Source organism: Parus major, chromosome 11, assembly GCF_001522545.3.
Source record: "Parus major isolate Abel chromosome 11, Parus_major1.1, whole genome shotgun sequence".
In the NCBI taxonomy this organism is placed as follows: Eukaryota; Metazoa; Chordata; class Aves; order Passeriformes; family Paridae; genus Parus; species Parus major.
In genome coordinates, this window is record NC_031780.1 from 15,615,729 (window position 1) to 15,638,410 (window position 22,682).

The 22,682-nt window shown below is 42.8% G+C and overlaps 2 protein-coding genes across 9 annotated transcripts in view; one reads left to right on the forward strand and one right to left on the reverse strand.

Moving 5' to 3' along the window:
- Nucleotides 1-5,848, forward strand: part of DPY19L3 (dpy-19 like C-mannosyltransferase 3) — a 33,638-nt gene extending 27,790 nt beyond the window's left edge. For 4 of the 6 annotated variants that reach the window (XM_015639926.2, XM_015639923.2, XM_015639927.2 and 1 more), the window contains 3 exons: nucleotides 1,386-1,518; nucleotides 2,158-2,316; nucleotides 2,939-5,848. In XM_015639926.2, the coding sequence (XP_015495412.1) occupies nucleotides 1,386-1,518; nucleotides 2,158-2,316; nucleotides 2,939-3,100 (454 nt within the window). In that variant the 3' untranslated portion in view covers nucleotides 3,101-5,848. Of the gene's footprint in view, nucleotides 1-1,385; nucleotides 1,519-2,157; nucleotides 2,317-2,938 lie in introns of those variants that run through there. The other 2 variants (XM_033517100.1, XM_015639928.3) reach the window with 2 other exon arrangements.
- Nucleotides 5,849-7,768: 1,920 nt separating this feature from the next.
- The window catches only part of LOC107209655 (neural-cadherin-like), a 70,612-nt gene continuing 55,698 nt past the window's right edge, over nucleotides 7,769-22,682 (reverse strand). For 2 of the 3 annotated variants that reach the window (XM_033517096.1, XM_033517098.1), the window contains 9 exons: nucleotides 22,476-22,603; nucleotides 21,072-21,195; nucleotides 20,307-20,487; nucleotides 19,278-19,444; nucleotides 18,332-18,596; nucleotides 15,849-16,029; nucleotides 14,668-14,912; nucleotides 12,977-13,131; nucleotides 7,769-10,025 (listed from right to left, as the gene is read on the reverse strand). In XM_033517096.1, coding sequence (XP_033372987.1) covers nucleotides 9,645-10,025; nucleotides 12,977-13,131; nucleotides 14,668-14,912; nucleotides 15,849-16,029; nucleotides 18,332-18,596; nucleotides 19,278-19,444; nucleotides 20,307-20,487; nucleotides 21,072-21,195; nucleotides 22,476-22,603 — 1,827 coding nt within the window. In that variant the 3' untranslated portion in view covers nucleotides 7,769-9,644. Of the gene's footprint in view, nucleotides 10,026-12,976; nucleotides 13,132-13,485; nucleotides 14,913-15,848; nucleotides 16,030-18,331; nucleotides 18,597-19,277; nucleotides 19,445-20,306; nucleotides 20,488-21,071; nucleotides 21,196-22,475; nucleotides 22,604-22,682 lie in introns of those variants that run through there. The other variant, XM_033517097.1, reaches the window with a different exon arrangement.

Genomic DNA, 22,682 nt, shown 5'->3' on the forward strand with positions numbered 1-22,682 from the left:
TGCATAGTCCTAAATTCCAGCAGGAATTAATTTCTTGCAATGGAACATGTACTTCAGGACACTTGTGGCTTTGAATATTTTAAGTAATAAATAATTTCTTAGGAGATTAAATATTTTCAGACTTGAAAATGAAAACTGGTTTTATAAAGTGCTGAAGGACTAGTCTATCAGTAAAGTTAAACTGGCCTATTAAAAACACTATCCCTGGCCTTCCTAGATGAGATTAATGTACCAGTGCAAGATTTCTTAGGAAAGGTTTGTAATTATTAATTCATTTTCTAAGCATAATCTCTTGAAAGGCGATAGTAAAATTTAATACTTGTCTCTCAACATTTTCAAGCCGATCATGGAGCTTAAAGAGGGCTGAGTGTGTAGCTGCAGTTTCCAAAGGCTCCCTAAAGTGCACCCCTAAGTGTCACAGTTACTGGAGTACTTTAGTGCATGTAAGGGGATGTTAGGCACCTATTCACATTCTAATTTCATTTTAGTTGATTTCATGTGTGCTGCTTTCTCTTGGTTTAGTCTTCACAGACCCTTCCATGGTTATGTGCCTGCTAAGCACTAGAAGACACTTCAGCAAAATATAGCCAGTTTCAATTAGCCTGATGATGGGAGTATTCATTGCCTGGCATTTTTACTCTTTCTTTTTGCTCTGCTCTTCTTTTGTGTCTTTGCAAATATCTTAGATTGTAAGCTTGTTTGAAAGAAGGTGAGCAAAAAAAAAAAATTTTCATTATTGGTATTTGAGTGATCCTGAGATAACAGGATTGCTATGTGGAATTTCTAAGGTTACAGTAACAATAAGTGACAGCATTATTCTGGCATCTTCTGCATCCCCCTGCCCCAGCTTTTTACAACTGGGGTGTCTTTTCATAGTTTCTCTCCCAGTTGTCAGAATAGGAAGATGAATGTCTCATGGAACAAAGTTTTCATTCCAAGTGAATGGTGAATGCCAGGAGCAGAAAGTTTTACCATTCAGATTAAATAATTCATTTTATATAAAGTACCTTACATATATCAGACACAAACCTAAGTCACAATAAGTTCCTTGAAATTTTAAAATAATTAGAATATATTAACCTATAAATATTCAGAGGCTTTATGAACCTGAGAAATACATGAAATATAGAAATAGTTTGAAGTTGTCAGGATCATGTTTTCCTTAGATTTCCTCATAGTGCTTAGTAAATTTTTTATTTGCAGTTGAGTATAATCATAATTTATCCACTGGCATTTGAAGAAAACAGTTGCTTGAACAGTTTGCTCCCTGAATAGAGGAGAAGCAGAAAAATACTTTTGCAGTCTTTTTTTTCCTTCTGATCTGCCACAAGCATTGCAAAAATGCCCCTGCAGAGACTTCCTCAGACTTATCAACATTTGTTTAGGTCAAACACTCCAAACACAGCAGTGTTTGCTGGGAGCATGCAGCTGTTGGCAGGAGTCAAACTGTGCACTGGACGGACCTTAACCAACCATCCCCACTACGAGGATAAGAACCTGAGAGAGAGAACAAAGCAGGTAAGAGATTTCTGATTTTTTGAAGTAATCCTTGCCCATGTCACTGACTCCACTCCAGCAAACACTGCAGAAGGCATCATGTGCTTTACTTATGGAGTAACTTACTGTCAGGCACAGGCCCAGGATTTAAGTGCTTTGGGATCTCCTGACTCACTTCTGGCAGCTGGTGAGTGTCTGAGCAGCTCTGTGCCTGGGTACCCAGCTAGTCCAAGGGCACTGGTTTGGCTACTGTGGCATCAGTAGATGCTGGTGCCTGCTTGGGCTGTTAAACCCACACAGAGCATTCCCTGACACTCCCTTCAGTTCCCATAACAGCACACAGCATTTGATATAGAAACCACCCTGGGAAACTCCACACAGAGCTGGGGAGACTGTTTCCACCTACCCTTCTCTGGGCTTGAGATACTCTCAAAGCCTGACAGCACCATCCAGTGTTGTGTAGCCAGCAGCATCCTCGCCACAACACACATATCCATGTGGCTATTGAATAAAGCATTTATAGATTGTTTCTGTAATATTTGATTCACATGGTTTCTCAGGCTCAGTTCTTTGGCTCAAGATAGAGTCATGACAGAGCAAACAAAGCAATAGTGAGTGCTGATGTGGTGTGTGCTGGAGCTCAGTTTCCTTGTTCTCCAGATTTACCAGATCTATGCCAAGCGATCTCCCGGTGACGTGTACGGAATCTTGCGCTCCTTTGGCACGGACTACGTGATCCTGGAGGACAGCATTTGCTATGAGAGGAGGCACAGCAGGGGCTGCCGCCTGCGAGACCTGCTGGATGTAGCCAATGGCCACGTGAGTGTTACAGACAAGATCAAAAAATAAAATACATTTTGCTTGACTTTGCTCTGAAACCCAGTCAGTGAGATCTGAGGTAGCTCAGCGTATTTGCACTGTGGGAAGGAAAACCTACTTCAGCCTTTAGACATTCTCAAAATGGCCAAATTAACACTACTTGCTTTTAAGGGTATTTGAGAATAAAAAAGGGGGGATTTCAGCCTGGGGAGGATAAGTAAGCACTTTCTGACGGTCTCCAGGTTAGGAGTGCACAAACAGAGTTCCCTCCCCAATATAAATCACTTCAGAGCTTCAGTTCCCACAAGCACAGTGTGGTTCTGTTACCACTCTGTGTCAGGGGAGTTCTCAGGTATTTCTGGGGCTGAGGTGGAGCCCCAGAGCAGGCTGCACAGGCCCAAGCAGATAGGGACCTCTGACAAAGCAGCTTTATCCATTTAGAGACAATATTCTGAGTCTTACTGTTTTAAAGCTGTTTTTTCCTTCCCCTTGTTTCATACTGTGAACAAACCTGGCCAGCCTGACCCAGCGAATGTAGTGTGGAGGTTGTTAGGAACTTGTTATTGCCTATAGCTAAATTGAATTGGCTAAAGAAATCTCACACTGTTCCATTTCATTGCAGATCATGGATGGCTTGGGAGAGAATGAACCTGATTTGAAACCTTCATTGTATCCTCGCTTCTGTGAGGAAATTAAAAAAAACCTTCCTTCTTACACCATGCACTTCACCAGGGTGTTTCAAAACAAAACATTCCATGTTTACAAACTTGCCAAGCATAAATAACATTTCCAACCGTGACTTCAAGTTCAGTATTCCACTGCTAGGACCCACATTAGGAAATGCAGATGAAGTTTACAAACAGGTTATATTTTTAAGATATTTTACACCAATGATTTCCTGTTGAATTACTGTGATTCTTTTTTTTTAGACAGTTTAATTTTGATAACATTATTGATGTTACCTAAATTTTCATAAATTCATAAATAAATGCTAGCAGGGACCATTTTGATTATAAGTTTTGACCCACAGAATATTTAGGTTGCAATTGTTTTCCAGTTTCAACTGTTTGGAAGACAAAGGCCTGTGGGAGCACTGCCAAGTGCCAGCCTGCGAATCTGCTCAGCAGTTCAGATTTTTCTCTCAAATGGTAGAAATTCAGTGAAAGCAGCCCATGCTGCTCCTGCCCTGAGTAAGCATTGCCTTTGTGAATCCTAAAAATAGTCACAAAATGAAGTTTTGTCTCACAGTCTGATCCTTTTTGACAGATCCTTGGCTCTTTCAGTGCCTCTTTTTTGAATTCTTTGGGAATGTATGTGGATATGAGTTTCCAGTCTTGTGAGCGTGACTGCAGAATCAGTGAGTGCGGATTAAGCAAACAATTTTGAAGAAAAAACTTTAATCTTTGGTCCAGCATTTTTAGTGATCAGAAACAAACTGGTTTATAACATAGTGTTTAATGATGGAGTGTTACATATTTCTAGTGAGAAAAAAGGCTGGAGCATGCTTGATACATGTTGCATGTTTATATCCTTGTAAAATGCTCAGAACAAACAAAAATCTGAATTTCTCAGTTTGGATTCTCAGAACACTTTTCTGTATATACTGTCTGAACTACAGGGGATCCTTTTTCTCCTTGTGTGAATCCCACTAGGATAGCAAAATCGGACAAAAGAAAAACTCGTCTCTAAATCAGCAGGAAACCATTATTTCAAATACATTCAGATCATAGAGCTTGGTTTTGAATAATTTCAGACACAGAGCTCTATATTCTAGCACAAAATCATTGTGTCCTTGTTCTTTAGCCTAAAACAGAGACTACTAGGATTTTAAAATTAAATGAAAGATTAAATGAAGTCAGACCTCAATGCTGAGAATTTTGTGATTTGTTTGTACCCTTTGTCTTTTTACCAGCCTGAACTTTGTGATTTGTATTGGATTTCTAAATGTTATGAAGGTACCACATGGCTTTTGCTGTGTTTTTAGCAGTGCTTTGGGTTTAAATTGAAATCAGGAATCAAATTTGGAAGCCTCACAGTACTCTCCATCTTGAATTAGCCATCCACTAGGCTCATTTGTTTCTTACAAAAAACAAAATTGTAATAATCAAGTGCCTCTAGGCCCAAGCTGAATTAACATTTGAACACCTATAAGAGTGTTTGTGGCCTATGCAAATAACTCAGTTACAATAATTACCTACTGCAATTAATTTCTAATGATGGGAAACTTAAAGTGCTGCAGATAGCAAACTCCATATTTAATTTAATCAAGATGTGTAATGGCATTAACTGTCACAACCGAGCTGGGCTCCAGTTCCAAATGATTTAAGTGTTCTCCCTTTCAGTTGTACCGAGGTAAATCACCGAAGAGATGGAGATGGTTATGTCACATGCTCAAACAGTTTTATATTCAGTAAATAGTCATTAAACAGTGTTCAACATCTTTCTGCCTTTCTCTCTGGCACAGAAGGCTGTGCTGTAGCTGGGCTGTGTTAAATCACACGCTGACAGGAGCTGGGTTGTTACACTGAGCAGCTGAAACTCCTGAGTAATTCCTAGCCTGTATCCTTTAATGAGGTTGGAGACCACTGCAGTTTAACATAATACAATAATAAAACATTTTAATCAGTATTAAAACTTTAATTAGGCCTGTAATGATGCATGGTGGTTCTTGCTGCAAGCCTGGGTCAGTGAATCCCTCAGTGAGTGCCTTCAGTAATTGAAAACAAGCACACAAAAGGTAAAAGATGTCTGGGCTGTATGGCTTGTTCTAGAATGCAATTGGATCTTTCTGGAAAGGTGCAGTAACTTTCCTTTGGTGGAGGGGAGGGATTCCCAAGCCCACAGGTAGCCTGTTGTCTTCAGAATTTACTTACAGGTAACAGCTGAGACTAAGAAATCCTGACTGGAATAGTAATTATTTTTAAACAGACTTAATTCAAAAATGCAGTCTCTAATATTGCCAAAGGAGAAATTTAACCTTTTCACAGAAACTGCCAAGTGAAAACTGGTTTGTTTGGGGTTTTTTTAAACAGAAAGATGTATTGTGAGAGATTATCAGAAAAGTTTAACACTAAGGGATATTCCAGGGATTGCAGTGCAGCATTCAGACACCAGCCTGTTTCAAAGAGTAAATCCATGTGCTGAGGGCCACGAGCAGTTCCCAGCTCAGAGGGAGCAGCTCCCCCCTGCCCCTGTTGGAAACAAGGCCTGCGAGGGGCTGGGGGAGAAGGGCTGCACCGACTCTCCCTGGTAACCAGCAGTGGGAATGGCAGGGACAAGGACTTCGTGCTGCATGTGATCAGTGGGATTGTGGTATAAATGGCTTTTTTTTTTTAGATTGCAGACAAAATGCTATCAAGGAGTCAGGACTTTTTTTAAGAGAGAAAAGCCTTTGAGAAAAGCCGTAAGTGTATTTTCATTTCTTGTTTCAGTGTTCTGCTGGTGGGATCTAACACAGTTATTTTATAATATGTTGTTGTAAAATGATGTAATGACTATTGTATACTAAATAAATTGTGTAATTTCAAAGTCACTTTTTTTGCTTTTTTATACATTGGGATGGGTTGAGAAAGACCTGGCTAGGGAATCAGGTTTGTTTAGGTCCATATAGGAGGAAAGTAAAATATTTTTACTCAATATTTTTTGGCTTCTCAAGCTCATTTTATTGTGTATAGCACTAACTTTTTTGGGATCACCTCTGTGTTTTAACAGATCACTGGGTTTCCTTTGTTAGAAGCTAAAGGCACCAGCTATGATTTTTACCAGTCATCACCCTGTGCATGTCAACTCCAGTAAGGCCAGCAGACTGAGGCAGTATATCCATTTAAATAAGTATTATTTTTTATTTATTAAGTGTATAATATATATATAAAATCATATATTAAATGCTTTGACCTGCTTGCTTCCACATTGTAGCTCAAGTTTAGTATTTTTAATGAACAGAAAGGTGCATTCTTGGGGAGCAAAGAAGCACATTTCAAGGGCTGTAGGTGTCCTGATGTGACTCTTGTGGCAAGAGCTGGCAGGATGTGCAGAGCTGGAGACAAAACTGCCACCATGTAAGACTGGCCTAAAGGGGGCTCGGGGGAGTTGGTCACCAGCATTAATTAGGGATTAATGTAATTGATGGGATGTAAAACACGTGGTGTTTTTGCATAGAGGTGGTTCTGGGCTCCAGGGAACCACCTCCTTTCAATCCCCAGGAGATAGCCATGGGTTTTAGCATTCTTGTAATTAAGAAAATGCTCAACTTTCTTCTTCCCACCTAATCCTGCTTCTTTACAGTCCTGTTTTCCCTCCTAAACCTGCTGGTCAGTAGGTCAGACCTAAGGACAATCAGCTTTCCTATGGCTTGGCTCCATGTTATACGTATTACATGTATTTGGAATGTCATTTTAACGGGGGAAGACTGCAAAGATTAATGTAGTTGACAGGCAGCCAGATTAAATACTAATATCCACATGATTATTTAAATTCCAGACCTTTACAAACATTTTATGCTAAATAAAATGTTCTTACTATATGTTTAAAGTCTGTAAAGAACGTAGAAGAAGATTAATAAAAGTACTAGATTACTGAAAATCTCACTACCTAGGGACCCAACAGGGTATTTTATTCAGTGTTTTTCCTTCCCCCCTGACCCATGGCACAGCTTTCTGTGGAAAGCCAGCTGTTCTCCCTGGGAGCCATGGCAGTGATGGGATAAGCCTTTCTGTAGAGGCACTGAAATATTTGTTCCTGTGCAAATGCAGAACAAGTGAGGATATGATTTCAGCAATTGCACAGTAATTAAAAGAGCAGCATGCAAATTAAAACAGATAAATTAAGTGAACTAATTAGTAATCTCTGGAAAGAGGAAGAGTAGGCTTTAATAGGGCATGGCAGCTGTAAATGAGTGTGTCCCATTACTGAGATTGTATCGACACAAGCTCCTAGAGCAGTTTGGAAATGTTTCCTGTCCTTTTGTTCTGTTCTGTGTGTTCTGTACAAGGTGGTACTCACTGTGAGTGCACAGACACCTCCGAGGCTCTGGGGGTGTTGTTTCCATGTTTGGTTACAAAGTAGGGCCACAGCTGTAAGGGGGAAGGAAGGAGCAGCAGGCAAGCAGCATTTGGGACAGCACTGACACATGTGAACTTCAGCAGCGCTGTGGCTACTCTGTGTGACCCATTGTTTGCCACCCACAGGGTTCCTGGGCACCACTTGTGCTTGTTGTCTGTCTCACCCAGGGACCAGTCCAGTTTCCAGTTCCTCAGAGGTGGAGGAAGAGCTTTGACAAGGTCTAGAAGTGTTCTCTGTGTGTGTGACTGGATCCTGAGCCCACCAGCAGAAGCTTTTCAGGCAGCACAGCACCCGTGACTCATATCCATGGAAGCATCTGAGCAAAACTGAGAAATAATTCAACAGAGTCCACCCTTCAGTCATCCTTAAACACAAACAAGGCAGAGACACCTGAGACAGAAGGCTGGTTTATTATTCATGTGGTGCCTGAGATAGGCAGGACACTTGACAGGCAAATACAGACAGCATTGACCCCAAGGAGCTTACAGGCTAAATTACATTAAAACCAGCCAAAGCAACAGCATGTCCATAGGTAGGGGAAGAATACAAGGTATGTAGACAAAATTATTACTGTTTCAGGAAGGAACAGATTTTTGTGCATAATATATATTTAGTTCATTTTCCATATCCTGTTTGTGACTGGTGAGATCATGGAATACAGGAGCTGGCACGCTGGCCTGGTGAACACTTGCAAGGATGTTTCAGCCAGGGTTTCCTCCCAGGCAAATAAAAGTGTCAGGAAAATTATGAAATCACAGACTGTACTGTCTGTGAACCAAAACCATTGGGTCTGAGTAAAAACGGGATTTAGGTTTTCCAGAGGACAATGCTCACCACCTGCAGTGTGTAACCATTGCTTAATGGGGAACTCAAGATTTTCCAGAGTGGCACAAATGCATATGAGAACAAGGTACTGTGTGGATATTTCTCATTTGGGAAATGTGCAAACTGAGCTGGCCTGCAGACAGCATTCACCTACTTACAGGTTTTAATAGATGTATAAAAATAAAAGCCAGACCTTCCAAAACAAGCTACTGTGAGCAAAGCAGTTTTAATGTCTGTTACAATACATTGTTTCATGCTTTCTTTTAATGAAACAAATTATTAGAAACTAGGATATATTCATATTATTAGCTCATAATCTATAATGTACATATTACATATAGTTTACATACCATAGTATAATTTACATATGATACATAGAAGAAACAGCACAGCTTAAGATTTTGGGCTTGCTGCACTGTACTCCATTTATCTGTACAAGTGATCTCAATTAAAAAAAAATTTAGTGGCACCTTCTCTCTTCCAAATATTGTCAAGTTTAAGAAAAATCCAGCATAGCAGCTGGACATTAGATGGTTTGAAAAAGGGACTGATAAATTTAGAGCATAATATTCCACCCACTGGTATTGCTGTTAGCTTTTTCCCTGTGTTTCTCTGTCCCCAGATATGTCCTGCAATGCTTCTATCAAATGAGATTTAAGAAAACATGAGCGACAGAGTTGTAGATGCAAATGGCACAGTTCAGGCTGGTTTAGGCTCAGTTTAGCAGCTCATCAGGAATGAGAGATTGTGGTGAACTGTGGTGTTTGCTAGCGAAATTCCTGACCAGCCCCTTTTGAGGCCTGTAGCCAGAACACCTGGCCTTTTCCTTAGGAAAATTATGTAGTTGTAAGCACCTGGGTTCATATGTTATACCTAAATCCAGTTTCTGCCCTTGTGTGACAGCATAAAGGGATTTAATCACAGCATAAGTGAAGTTCCAATTCATCCTTTTGCTTCTTTCCTTTACCTGTACCCCCGGACTGGCACCTGCACTGTGATCTCTGCGCCACTGCGGGAAAAAAGAGGGATATAATACACCACGGACTTCATTTACATAAGAAAAATACATGGTGTTTTTTTCTTCAAATAACTGTTAAAGCACCAGAAACAGCACGCCCAGCACGCTTTCCTCAGCTCCAGCACACCTCCGGCTGTGTGCACTGAGTACCTCAAGAGTCCTGCATTGCTTTAGTGACAAAAAATACCTGTACTTCTTAGCCACAGTATGTGAATGACTGCGTACTCCAGATTCTCTCTTTGTTCTTCCAAGTACATATCCCAGGATTAGCTCCTACTCATCTTTCAACTTGCTGCCAAGTGTGCCTCCTTAGTGGGAATCTGAATCCCTGTTGTAAAGAGGAAAAAAGGCCGGGTGGGGGTAATAGAGAGCAGGAGTATAAAAAACCGGGCTTCACTGCTGTTTCCAGAACTGAGAAGAGCAGCTACAGGTCTCCTGCCTCTCTGTGCGAGTACAGCTCCCTCAGTTTCTCGAACTTGGGCCCCCACTCGCGGATGTCCTCGCAGGCGCTGCCGCCGCCCAGCGCCGCGGAGCTGAGAGAGCTGAGGGAGCTGAGGGAGCTGAGGCTGCCGGCGCTGGAGCCGGCGCCCTCGGTGCAGAAGACGCGCAGGGAGTCGTGCGGCGGGCCCGGGGCGCTGAGCTCCGCCTCCCTCAGCAGCGCCCACAGCGCCCGGCCCAGCTCCGCCCGCCCCGCCGGGCCCGCCGCCGCCCCGCGCCGCGCCCTCACGGCCTCCTTCCTCCTGGGCAGCGTGTAGGCCGGGCTGGCTTGGATGGACACCTGCAGCTCTGCCATGTTGTAGGCGTCCTGCAGGGAGAAATCGGGCGCATGGAATTAATACTCTGTGCGTCGCCAAAGTTCACGTTCTGGTGGGAATAAAGGAGGGATTCCCGAGTCGGTCCAGCGGCTATGAGCACCTGAAGGGTTGGGTGTTCTGCCAACTCTGCCGCCTGCAATGCACCTGAGAAAGCCTGAGGAACACCTGTGCTGCAGTCAGGGTCAGAATCAAGTCTGATTGCATACCAAAAGATAAATAAAGCTGACAGAAATGCCCCGATCTCTGTTCTGAAATTTAGATCTGAGTGTCTTATCATTACTGGACACTGGTACCACAAGTGTGTCAGAAGAGGTGAGAAAGGATATTCACAAACAGCTCGTTAAAGAAATCTTTCTGCAGCAGTAGTTCAAAAGTTTACTGTGATTTCTGATAAAATTTTACCAGTCTCTGGAATAATGTCTAACTATGGGGCAGCAGCACAACTGTAAAAGCCAAGTAAACCTACTCCCAAAAAAGTCACTCATTCCCTCCCAGCTCAACCACAGTAAATGCTGTCTGGGAATTGTGCCACAACCTCTGGCACAAAACTGCCAATGCCAACAGTTAATGGCATTCCCTGATCAGAATCTTTGTGCCACCTGCAAAGGGGAAGTGAAATCCTGTCCCCCAGCATCCTTCATGTCCCTACAACCCCAAGGTTATGTCCCTGGACTGATTTACAGGCCAAAGAAGGATGTTGACAGGTGGTGGGAGACAGAGTTCATTAGAACAAACAAATAATTATTTGTATTGCTAATACTGTTCATGGGAGCAGGAGCCATAAGTGATGCAGGTGTGGAATCAGCACTTCCCAAAAGATTTCTTTAGTTTTCCAGCATATGGCAGTGTACATAACCATGCTGGTAAGAGATTAACCAAGGTAATCTCAGTGAGCTCTGCTGAATTTCCCCTAGAGGCAGAGAACAATTTAAATTTCCCCCCCACTTGCTATCAAGAAGCTGCCCAAGTGGCAGGATGGGGGTCTGGGACAGGAGCTGCTTATTCCCATTCCCCCAGAGACTGAGGAGTGTTGGTGATGAGCACCAAGACCCGCAGCCCAGATCCCTGCCTTAGGCACATCCTAAATTAATGCAAGCCCCAGTCGAGCCCCACTGTGAGCATGGATACTGGGAGAATCCATGACATGGAGCAACTTTTCATCATACACAAGTTAAATGGCAGCTTGTTCCAATACAGACTTGTGGATCATCCCTTCACTGAAATGGGTGATATTAAAGTCATCCTTCACTGCTACTAATTGTTCATTAAAATGACACATTTCTTCTGATAATAAGAAATTATACTACCTACCCCCTTATATATACCTAATAATAAATATAGTAATAATAAATAATAAATAAATAATAATAACCCTTTTTGGCTGGCCATCCACAAACCCAACTCAAGTCCCAACTCTGGGTCCAGAGCTGGCTCTTAAAAACATCTGGTGGTCAGCTGAGTTCAATGTATACTTAACAATGCACTGAGCTCCTGCAATTTTTAGGAGATCCTAATTTCTCTGGGGGAAAATTTATTCATTCCAGATGCAGAAACTCCTTCATATGACAACCTCTTGTGCCCTCATCCACAAACATTACAAAAATTAAACTCTCTTATCCAAGCAAGCTCATGATCCTTTTGTTAGGTAGGTAACATTAGAACACAACTAGAGTGATGTAATTCCAGGTATTTTAGGGGCTGATTTGTTTGGGTTTTTTAAATCTAGACAAACAACTATGTTTTTGCTTAAAAAGTTTCAGTTGAAATCCCAGCAACTGTTAAATCTGAATAATTTAGGAAGAGTACACAGAACCCAGAGAGGCTACACTCCAAGCACTGTTTCTTCAGGCAGAGTAATAGCCTCAGATGGAGATCATCAAGTCACTAATTTGATTCCACTGCTTAAAATAAGGAGTATATTTTAAGAACTCTCCAAAAGTAATTAAACATGTCATACAGTAACTGTAGATTTCCTCAAAAAGACCTTCTGGGTGTAAAATTGCAAAATATTGCAGAGGAAGTTAATCTGATTAAGGAAAACAGGATTTATAGCTGTCTATGTTATCGCATGGGAAATGTCTGTGTTTATTATGTTCCCACTAATTCACCAAGAAAATAAGGATACCCTATAAGTAAGAATATTTTTAAATCACTGGTTGTTTTTGTCCCATCACACTTGGCACCATGACTATTATTACCTCTGCAGAGTCACACCACCCCTTGAATCCATGAAATTAACAGCTGGAAAGGAAGTTTCTTACCTTTTATAAACATAGAAAGCATCTATAAGTCAGTAAATCATCTACTAAGAGTACTTGTTTATAATATCCACCATTTTCCTTCAAAGCTCTGCCTTTCACTGACTCATTAAAACCTTAGAACAGCCAGCAGGAATCTTAATAATACCTGCTTTGGGTATAATCTGCTCTACTCAAAGTATAAACAGCTTGTGTTCACTGGTGTATTTATCTCCAAAACACAAAAATGCAGAAAGGTTCTTCCATACCCACCGCATGCCTCAGGGCCTCAGAGGAGCCAATCCAGCACCTCCCCTTCCCAACAAGGGAGGTGTGAACACCTGAGGAACACTCACACCAGGCTCTTCCAAGCCCTTGGAGCTCCAGCAGAAATGAGCCCTGAGAACCTCAGTGTCCCCTGAGCCCCAAAACCAAACCCAGCAGCTGTTAGTTCCCTACTGCTAAACTCGCCCTGCAGGTTCCTTCCAACATGCACTGGCTCTAAGACAAATTAAAAATGGATAGGCACTTATCTCTGCTTAGGAAACATGCACCCTCACGTACAGACCCTTCCAAATAATTCATCTGCCAACTGCAGGGCTGAATCAGCAGAACGAAGGCTGAGGACAAAGCACAAAATGCATTTTCCTTAGCACGCTGAGGCACCAGTCCCCTCTTAATTGTAACATAACAGTGATCCTTACTTCATCTTGCTCCCCACCCCCTTCTTCATTGTAGTTGAGGATGTTTTCCCTGATGTCCTCCAGATCCTCAGGATGAGCAGATCCATGGTAAACACCTCCGTGCAGACCCTTGCGCGTCTTCCAGTGAGCCCAGAGGAAGCTGGCACTGAGCAGAGCTGTGGGGACACAGGAGCAGAGCACAGGTGATGCAGGCACCAGTAAACCCCAGGGCACAGCAGGGCCAGCACGGCTGCACTCTGGGCTTCTCAGCAAATGTCTGGGGTTTGCACTTTCCAGTGTGGTGAACATCAAACACAGAAGAAGAAAAGCCTTTAAAGAGCATTTTGCAACAGCCTTTAAAGCCCAACTCAAAGTTGGTTAAAGACCAAGTGGTGTCTCTGACCTGTCTCGGTCCTGTGTGGAGCTGAACTTTGAAATAGGAAAGGCATTACAGACGGGGGAAAAGAAGTAATAACATGACAGGAACAGACAGAATTACACACAAATGAAACACAAGAAGACACAAGACAGAAGAGGAAATTACTTTTAGATGTTTTACTAAAAAACAAGAATCAGGCACATTTTGCCTTTGCATTCATTAATTTAAACATTTTTCTTAAATGCTTAAGTGTATTTACACAACTGGCAAGTTTCAACATCAGATACTGAACATTCTATAAATAGAAACTTGTGCATCACTCTGCTACCAACTCTAAAAAAATCAATAAAAGCTCAGAGTAAGACCTCAAATCATCAAATACCATAAATTACCAGTACAGTGAACTAAAGAAATTTGAACCTCTTACAGAGTATCTACAGGGCAGCAGTTCTGTGGAGCAGCATCTCAATGACCTTGGGATTGAAACTGGGGTACACAGAGGTCATACCCTGCAATTCTCTAATATAAAGATCTATTATCAACCTCAGCTATCTGGGATTCCAAGAGCTGTAATACCACTTAGCTTCCCACTAATTTGCTGTTCATATTTGCATGGCAAACATAGTATCTAGCAGAGTTGGGGAAAATTATGGTATTTCCATACTCTTACTACAACTCTTACTACAACTTCTGAATGAAACTGCATTAACACTAAGAGCCAGGAGAAAAATCCTATGTCTTTACTGAGGCAAACTTCCATGACACTTGAATAAACAAGAAAAGACTCCAAGATGTGATCCTTCCTCACTAAGAGCCTTCTGGTTCTCCTCTTTGAGATCCAATGCCTAAGCCTGAAAATGGGTGAGGAAGACTAAATCAGCTGCTTAGGAGCTGGGACACAACTGGCAAGATGCAAAGTCTGCTCCTGCCTGACCAGTGTATGTATTCCTATCAGACAGGAAGTTTCTCCTAGACTGAAAAATTTGTTTCATGCTCAGCAGTATTTTAAACAATGCTTATCCGGTAGCAATTTCCACTCCTGCTGTTCAATTGCATTTGCTTCCAATTATGCATCTGAACAGTTCCTCAGCAGTGACGTGAAAATGTGAAGAAAACAAAACTGCAGAGACCTCCCATAGCTCACAAATGTTGATTCACTTAACGGTGGATGCACAGAGGGATGAGAAATCAGTGATGGGACCACAGCAAAGGAACGAAGGCAGAGCTGAGTCTCCCTCAGGAGTTTTCATCAGGAGAGGAGACGATGGCCGCTCAGGACAGGTGGACACGTGCGCTCACCACAGGTAATACAAGACGTAGTTGCCGTAGCTACCTAGGAGTGCCAGGAAGCAGACGCAGATGGCGAAGAGGGAGGTGAAGCTCAGCCCCGTGTCCTTGTGGAAGATGGCCAGGGTGATCTCGCAGTGGCGCCCGGCGTAGCCATCAGGGCAGTGGCACTGGAAGGCGGTGGGGGACAGGGACACGCAGGTGCCGTAGTTGCAGGGCCGCTCGGCGCACGCCGTGTACACGCACTGCCGGCCTGAGGCGTTCTCCAGGATCATGTGTCCCACAGGGCAGCTGCACACACCAGGGCAGAACGGGACTGTTAGACCGGGAGAAAACAGCCACAGACAGGCAGCACTGAAGAGTTTAAAATACACACTTTGGTGACGCTTTTTGCACGGGTTCCGAAGCAGCTACGGGGAGTAAGTTATGTGAAATCGTGACAGGTTGTGGCCCTTCCTGAGGCAGCCGTACTTCAGACCCGTGTGCCTGGGGCTTTCAGAACTCGGGTAGCTCCACTGCCTTCTGCAAGGTTATCCTTGTGAGAACCAGCTGGGTTGGCATCTGCAGTTCTGGCTAGGCAGGACAAGCTGTGCTATGTTCTCCAGAGTTAGAGAACTCCATTTGTGTGGACAGTGGCAGTCAGGAGTGTGTGCAGACATTAAAGTGTGTGTAAGTAAAGCGTTCATTTGCACACCACAAGCAAAAGGAATTAGTCTTGTCCTGACCCCAGCCACAACCACAAGAATCCGAGCTCAATAGTGTGGTGTTGTTCCTAAAGCAGCAGGAGGAGCCTGGGAGGGAACAGAGGTGACAGTATCTTACAGGGGAGTGTAAGAAACCAGACCCTCACAAGAGAAAGCACTGACATTGCACAGCACAGGTTTCACAGCACAGCCAGGGAACTGTGCCACTCCAGCTCACACACACTCCTATCCTGGTTCCAGGGTTTACAAGCATTCTGGATCTGCTGCTGCTCTTTACATGTTTTCCATTAGACAGGCAGCTGAACTTACTCCAGAATCCCTGGAGCCAGGCTGATTTACATCAGCTGTGGTGGTTTCTGTAAGGACACAGTAACCTGCTCCCTGTGCAGGTGTCCAGTGTGTGCCACTGTGGTTCCAGGGATTTGATGAGATTGCCAGTGCCAGCCTTCAATCTGCATACTTCAACATCCACCCTTTCCCACCTCATTCTGAAGGGTTTTGTGCTTCTCTTTCCACCAATTACCTGCATTCATGCATCATCCACAAATCAATACACACAAATTCCTGATTGCAAGGGTTATTCCTACAGGCCTCCGAAGAACAGCCTTCTTTGATGCCTTGGGCACTCAACACTGACACCAGCTCCTTCCCTTGAGTGTCCAGAGGGATTCTGTAGTTGTTAAATCTGACATCCTTCATACATCCTACAGCAAGGAACAAAGAGACAGTTTTAAAAAACATTCAGCAAGAATTATTTGAAGCAGCTGTAAGATTTGGCAGCTTATGCTTAACAAAGGACACAAGCTATCAAAGTTTAAATCCAGGACTGAATTCACTTACACTTTCATAGCCTTGTCCTTCTCTTTTGGACTGGATTTGCTACAGTTTTAGATCAAGATTCCCAGTGTTTTCCACAAGAATCAAGTGCTGCTGCAGACCTGTCCTGGTTTTGGCTGGGGCAAGACTTAATTCTCTTTCCAGGGTCTGGTGTGGGGCTGTGTTTTGGATCTGTGCTGAACACAGGGTTGAGAAGAGGGAGATGTTTCTGTCATTGCTGAGCAGGGCTCACACAGAGCCAAAGCCTTTCCTGCTTTTTGTAGGGCCATGCTGGGGAGGGGCTGGGGCTGCCTGGGAGGCTTGGAAGGGACCCAGCCAGGACAGGTGACCCCAGTGACCCCAGGGACGTTCCAGAGCATGTGGCAGCATGCTCAGGATCTGCAGTGAGGGGAAGAAGGAAGGGGAGATGTTTGGAGAGAAGGTGTTTGTCGTCTCAGGTAACCATTCCACAGGATGTGGCCCTACTCTCCTGGAGGTGCTGCTCCTGGCAAGCAGGGAATTCATTCCATGTTTTGCTGGGCTTGTGTGCATGGCTTTTGCTTTCCTTATTAAAGTTGTTATCTCAACCCAGGGGTTTTCCAGCTTTTACCCTTCCAATTCTCCCCCTGATCCTGCTGGCAGGGAGTGAGAGAGAGGCTTTGAGGGGCTGGAGGCTGGATGGGGTCAAACCATGACTAGGCCTCTATTTGCCTAAGGTAGTCAGTGGAATATGTACCCCCTCCAGTGTGATTTCTATAGGAAAGTCAAAATATTGTGGAGGATCTCTTACATGTGGAAAACCTGTTCTATTCTTCAATGTACCAGTAAAAATTGTGTTTGGCTGATTTTAAATTGTAGCTTATGGCTTACCTTTATAGAATGAAGACCAAACCACAAATAATTGTGAAAGAGTCTTCAATCAGGGATAGAAAATTTGTACTGAAGATATGTGACATTAACTTTGTATGCACGAGATGCCTCAGCATGAAAACATATGCTTTGATTAATTAAGTACATTTTATGACTTTGAAGTCCTTGAAGTTTCAGCTACTTAGCAGCAACATTAATAGTCCTAATTAAAATTATCTTCATGCAACCATTTGACTTCTTTATTTACTTAAAAACAAACACTATTACTTCCATAAATAAAAAATTCAAAATATGCTCTCTAATTCACATCATAAACTTTATTTATTGGAAGACTTCTAGTAAAGCAATAGAAAACAATCTTTTTCTAAATAATTTGTGATACACTTAAGTTGTAAATTCTTACTCTATTTAATTTCTCTCCAGGCACTTTTGTATTACTCACTGAAGTACTTTTGCATGGTGGAAAGATGACCAGCTTGCTTTGAGTAGATTTACTAGGATTTAGAGCCCAGAGGACTAAGAGGTGAAGGTAATGGGAGAGAGGTGACCTGCAGACACCAGGCAGGTTTATCCAGCAGTGATGTGTGTTCCTTGGCAATAAAAGCTGTGCTGATTTGCTTTACTGACACTGTGGGGGCTTAGGCAAAGGGCAAACTTCCAGCTGAGCTCAGAGTAAAGAACTGCCATGGATATCCCAAACTTGCTGTTCTTTGTATTTCTCCTTCGTGTAAGTACTCAATTTCCAGGCTAGAAACTGATTTGCTTTTAACAGACACCATGACCTTATCCACTCAAGTTGCTAAAAATTCAGATTTTTAGCTCTAATTCAATAAACCATTTCTAATTTTAGTTAATGCTTTGACTGAGTGTCAAATCCAGTAATATCGAGGTAATAAACCAGGGTTTGGTGGGTGCTATGCAATGTGCATATAAAACGGAAAAATTCCTTTTAACATAGGAATAAATGTGTTTGGGAGGGAAAGAGAGCTGCCAAGCACACTGGACAGAACCATGCACTGAACCAGCTTCTGCCTATCCAAGGCAGGGAGCCATGCACAGTCCATCTGGGAAAAGCTTCTGGATCTCCAGGTACAAACTCTCTGCAGCCAAGGCAAGAAGTGACCATCATTATTCCAGGTCCAGTAGCCAAGTGTATTTGCAGGCCATTCCCTGCTGTACCTTCTCCTGGTCAGAACAGCTTATCTGTCCCTGTTGCAAAGGGTCATGCATGAAATCTGTGTACTCTACATAAACAAGAAAGTTTCCTGCAATATGCCTTTTTACAGGCCCATATTATGAACCAAGAGTGAAAATTCCTACCTTGAAAACTCTTGTTTTGATTAAATGGGTAGGTGTTTCCAAGGACCAAGCTGCTGGGGTCAATGACAATCTCTTTGTATACTCCTGCTGCTTTAGTAATCTCTCTCTTCCCACCTCCTTCATAAAGGCGAAGAGTAAATTCATTTTCATTTCTCTCCAGTGTGATGTGATGCCATTCACCATTATCAATGTGGTAGGAGGGAAGGCTTACAGAATAGTTTCCATCACCCAGATTGTATGAGACCACTAAGAGTCCCTGAACAACCTTGTAAACAATTAACAAATAGCAAGAAAGAAAAGTCAAGTCATTGTCTGGCATTCTGTACTGATCTGTAACTTCAATCTTAAAGCATTTGTCTAAATTTAGGGTATGTTTACACTGCACATTTAGGTGTAATATAAAAATACTTCAGGTGCTACTGAACTAGGCAACTTAAATGTGGTAGCAGTATACTCACAGTAGTATCTAAGTCACCTTGGGAGTAATTTTACACTGATCTCTCTTGCACAAATTTATGGGGTTCTTTAAATAGGTAGAGTCTGGTGTATTACAGCTACAATGACAGCTCAAACCAACTTGGCTGAACAGGTGACCTGTGCAGTGATGTGTATAAAATGAGAAGGTTGTCACCTTGGGAGCCTGACATCATTAGAACTGCCACAGGCACCTTGCTTGGCAGAGTTTCAACTACACAGAACTGGCCACATGGCTCAAAAGGACACCATGTACACACCCTATTCATCCTATTCTGTGTAGAATCTGTATTTCTCTGCAACTGGCATCAAAATCCAGTGGGATACCACAGCTGAGCGGCCAGGATCTCAAGTAAAGGATCAGATGTATCTATCCATAAAACAAATTCCGGAGTCTTGGTGCTCAGCATAAGGTTTTTGTTCTGTTTCCACCTGTGTTGCGAGTGTCACTGTCTGTGTGGGGTGTTCTCACCTGCAGGGTGATGTGCTCGTCCCTGCTGCGGGAGCGCACGGTGGCGATGACGCTGTCGGGCTGCCGCGTGCGCACCAGGGCCTGGAACAGCGTCCTGCGCGCAGACACGCTGACAGGGAGCTGGTAGCGGATGTGGCTGCCTGCCTCAAACCTGTACTCCTTGGCCACTGGAAGGGAGAGAAGAGCCATCTCATGAGGAGAGGGAAACATGATCATTGCCCTTAATGTCATAATAAGGGTTGAAAGTAAAAGGAAACAACTGCGATGCACAGCACGGATCCGTGAGACAACTTGTTCTTTGGGACATACTCCTGTATGTATTTCCACAGCTTCTCCACTCATGCTTTATTTTCCTCTGTAAAGAGGTGTTCTCCCACCCAACTTGATCCTGTTAATGCTCCTCCTTAAAATGCTCAAACGGGGTGACAGCAGGGAAGCAGCACCTCTGACCAAGAGAGCAGACTGCAGGCCAAGTCTTAAGTATCACAATAAAAATTTCACAACCTGCTATTTTCTAATTGTCTTTCTGCTGCAAACTTTGCCTCCATGAGAGCTAAAGATCCTACTATTCCCAAAGCATAGCTCCTTAAGCCAGCAGTCTCTTCCTGACACCAGTGAAGCAGTGATTTCTAATTCCACTTGTATGGTTCTAATTCTGCACAGAAAGTGGTACTGGCACATGCATATTTTTTAGGTTATTAGATATTTCTGAAAGTGTAAACAGATGCAAATCAAACAACTGTAATAAAATAAAATACTTTTTTCACATTTTTTTTGTCATGCAGCCATGTCATTATACAGTCATTGCACAAACACCCTCAGGAGGAAATGATCCTGTACTGAGAAAGCAATTTCTGAAAGGGAATTAGAAAAGAAATTGTTAACAATCACAGGCAACTACACTGCAACATGGCTTTACATAAGGTAATGTAAAATCATCTCAACAATCATTACCTGCAAATATTTGAAGTTTCCTGTGCTGTAAAATTTAGCAGCCTACCACTAATGAAACAGAAAAGCAGAGTTCACCTTTATCACACCGGTAACCGTGGTAGCCTGGCAAACAGTGACATGCAAACGAGCCCCAGTCCCCAAGGCACCTCCCATGGATACCACAGGAGGAAGATCCCATGGTCTCACAGCTCCCATCCGTCAGGGTGCAGCCAGGGAAGCTGTTCAGGGACTCTGCAGGAGACTGAAGGTCATATACCTTCAAGAGACAATTCATGACACAGAAATATTATTCGAGAAACAGATTTCATTATTAAACAGAAATAGCTGCACCACTTCAGTGTCTCAGTCTCATTGCTCAAGTTACTAAGCCTCATCTGCATTGCTTAAGTTACTAAGTTTGCTTTTTGACATTCAGACTTCAGCTGATTTTATCAAGAGCGTATTTTGCCTCTGAATAAACTCAACTGACTATGAAAACAAAAAATCCCCTAATACTTCCTAACAAAGCAGACAGCTGGCATAAATATATCGTTATACAATCGCCATTCAGAAGTTCTCTGAATGCACAAAGAAGCTTGGAAAACAGCTGCATGAAGCAGGGGATAAACAAACACACAGTTCCTGCCTCATTAATACATCTCCTTCTATTGAGAAGTAACTTTTCAAGGTACTTATTCTAATTATCACAGAAAAACCCAGAATTTTTTTGTATTTTACACTGATGCATGTGGGCATTGAATACATTGATGGAAGCAGAAGTTTCATGTGTAATACAAATATCTCAAAAATTAAATAAAGAAGTTTTCTTCTCTGCTAAAGCAAGCATTACTCTGCTCTTACCTGAGTATCCACGATGAAATTGCGCAAGCAACCAGAAAAATGTTTGTGTAGCAGCTGTGGGTAGGAATATGGTAATGATTCCTTCACACCACCCAGCTGGAGAACATGGTTCACATTCAAATACCTTTAAAAATCATATAAATAATAAAAATACTCACAGCATCTACCTTCAAACACAGGCAGGAAAACAAATAAATACACGGCATTTTCAAATAACACAGGCTTTATCACGTAACATAACATAACAGTAGAATGCAACTACTTTATCTTCTCTTTCTGAAATAAGGCCTTTTAAAATAAAGGGTATTTTCTTAAACATGATAGTGAAACTTCCTGGAAGTTTAATTATATTTGGGTGTTTGTGTTCAAGTCAAGTCAGTTATTCTAGATACCATATTCTCCTTCAAGTGCTCTGTGTGTACAGACATCCTCTGCTGTAGGAATATTACAACCAAGATTGTTCTGTGTATGACAAAAGTCAGAAATCTAAAATTTGGGTCCATGTGGTCTAAAAGGCATGGTAAACATGTCCAAGCTCTGCACTGTCTCCCAGTCATCTCCCCAAGCCAAAAAAACTCCATGTATTTCAGTCCTCAAACCTTCTTTTGCCCAGAGTTATCAATTAATTTCTTTTCTTTTCATTTTCTTTATATTTTCCCCTTTTTTTGTGCTCCTTTCACGACCAGGAGAGCTCCATGCAGCTGTGGACAAGGCTTAATCCCAATGCTCATCGGAATGCTTGCTCAGACTATCTATTCCATAGCTGAAGGACCTTTGTTAGTACAAAGGTTTCCCTAAAATATAACCTGAATATTCCTCACTGTTACTTTAGGCCCTGTGCAGAAGAGATTGTCTAAATCCTCTTTGTACTATTCTTTTATGCACACAGAGAATTATCATATCTCTCCTTAGTTTTCCTTTTTTTCTGGTAACTGACCTCAATTCCTTCGTTCTCGATTCTTACTCTCAGGGTGAGCTGATCAGTCACTGCTCTTCTCTAGATGTACCAGCTGCTCCTCATCCACCCTGCACTGTGGGGCACAAACTGGACCCAGGACTCCCATGTCAACTGGCCTAAATTTGCGAGGTTTTAAAGATCAGGCTGACAGTGACTTGAACAGAGAGAAATCCTGTGGGTGGAGGGTGGTATACAAGACCCACAAAAGCTCCAGTAATAGCCACAGTGTTTTGGGGTTGTCACCTAGTACTGCAGCACTAGTCAGAGGAAGGCTGGTTCCTTAAAGTTTGTTTAGTGCTGTAAGGTCCAGGCTTGGCCTAGAAGGCCTGAGAAAAGAGGAAATGATTCCATGTTCCTCGTCATCAATAACTCAGCTTCAGTCTAACAGGTCAAATGTTCACAGGCCTTACAATCAACTGCCTGCCAGGGAATCTCCAGGAATGTACCTCGCTCTCCGTGGAACAGACCCCAGGACTTCACAGTTTGTGCGATCTTCAGTGGACAGCCACCGGCCAACCCCTTCGATCTCCGACACCACGGCCGCGCTGCACCGATCCAGAGTGAAGCGGACATCCTGCACCAGGACACAGCACTGCCCCTGACACCAAATCCTCATCTGCTACTGACTGCAGACTGCCAAGCAACAAGAGCTG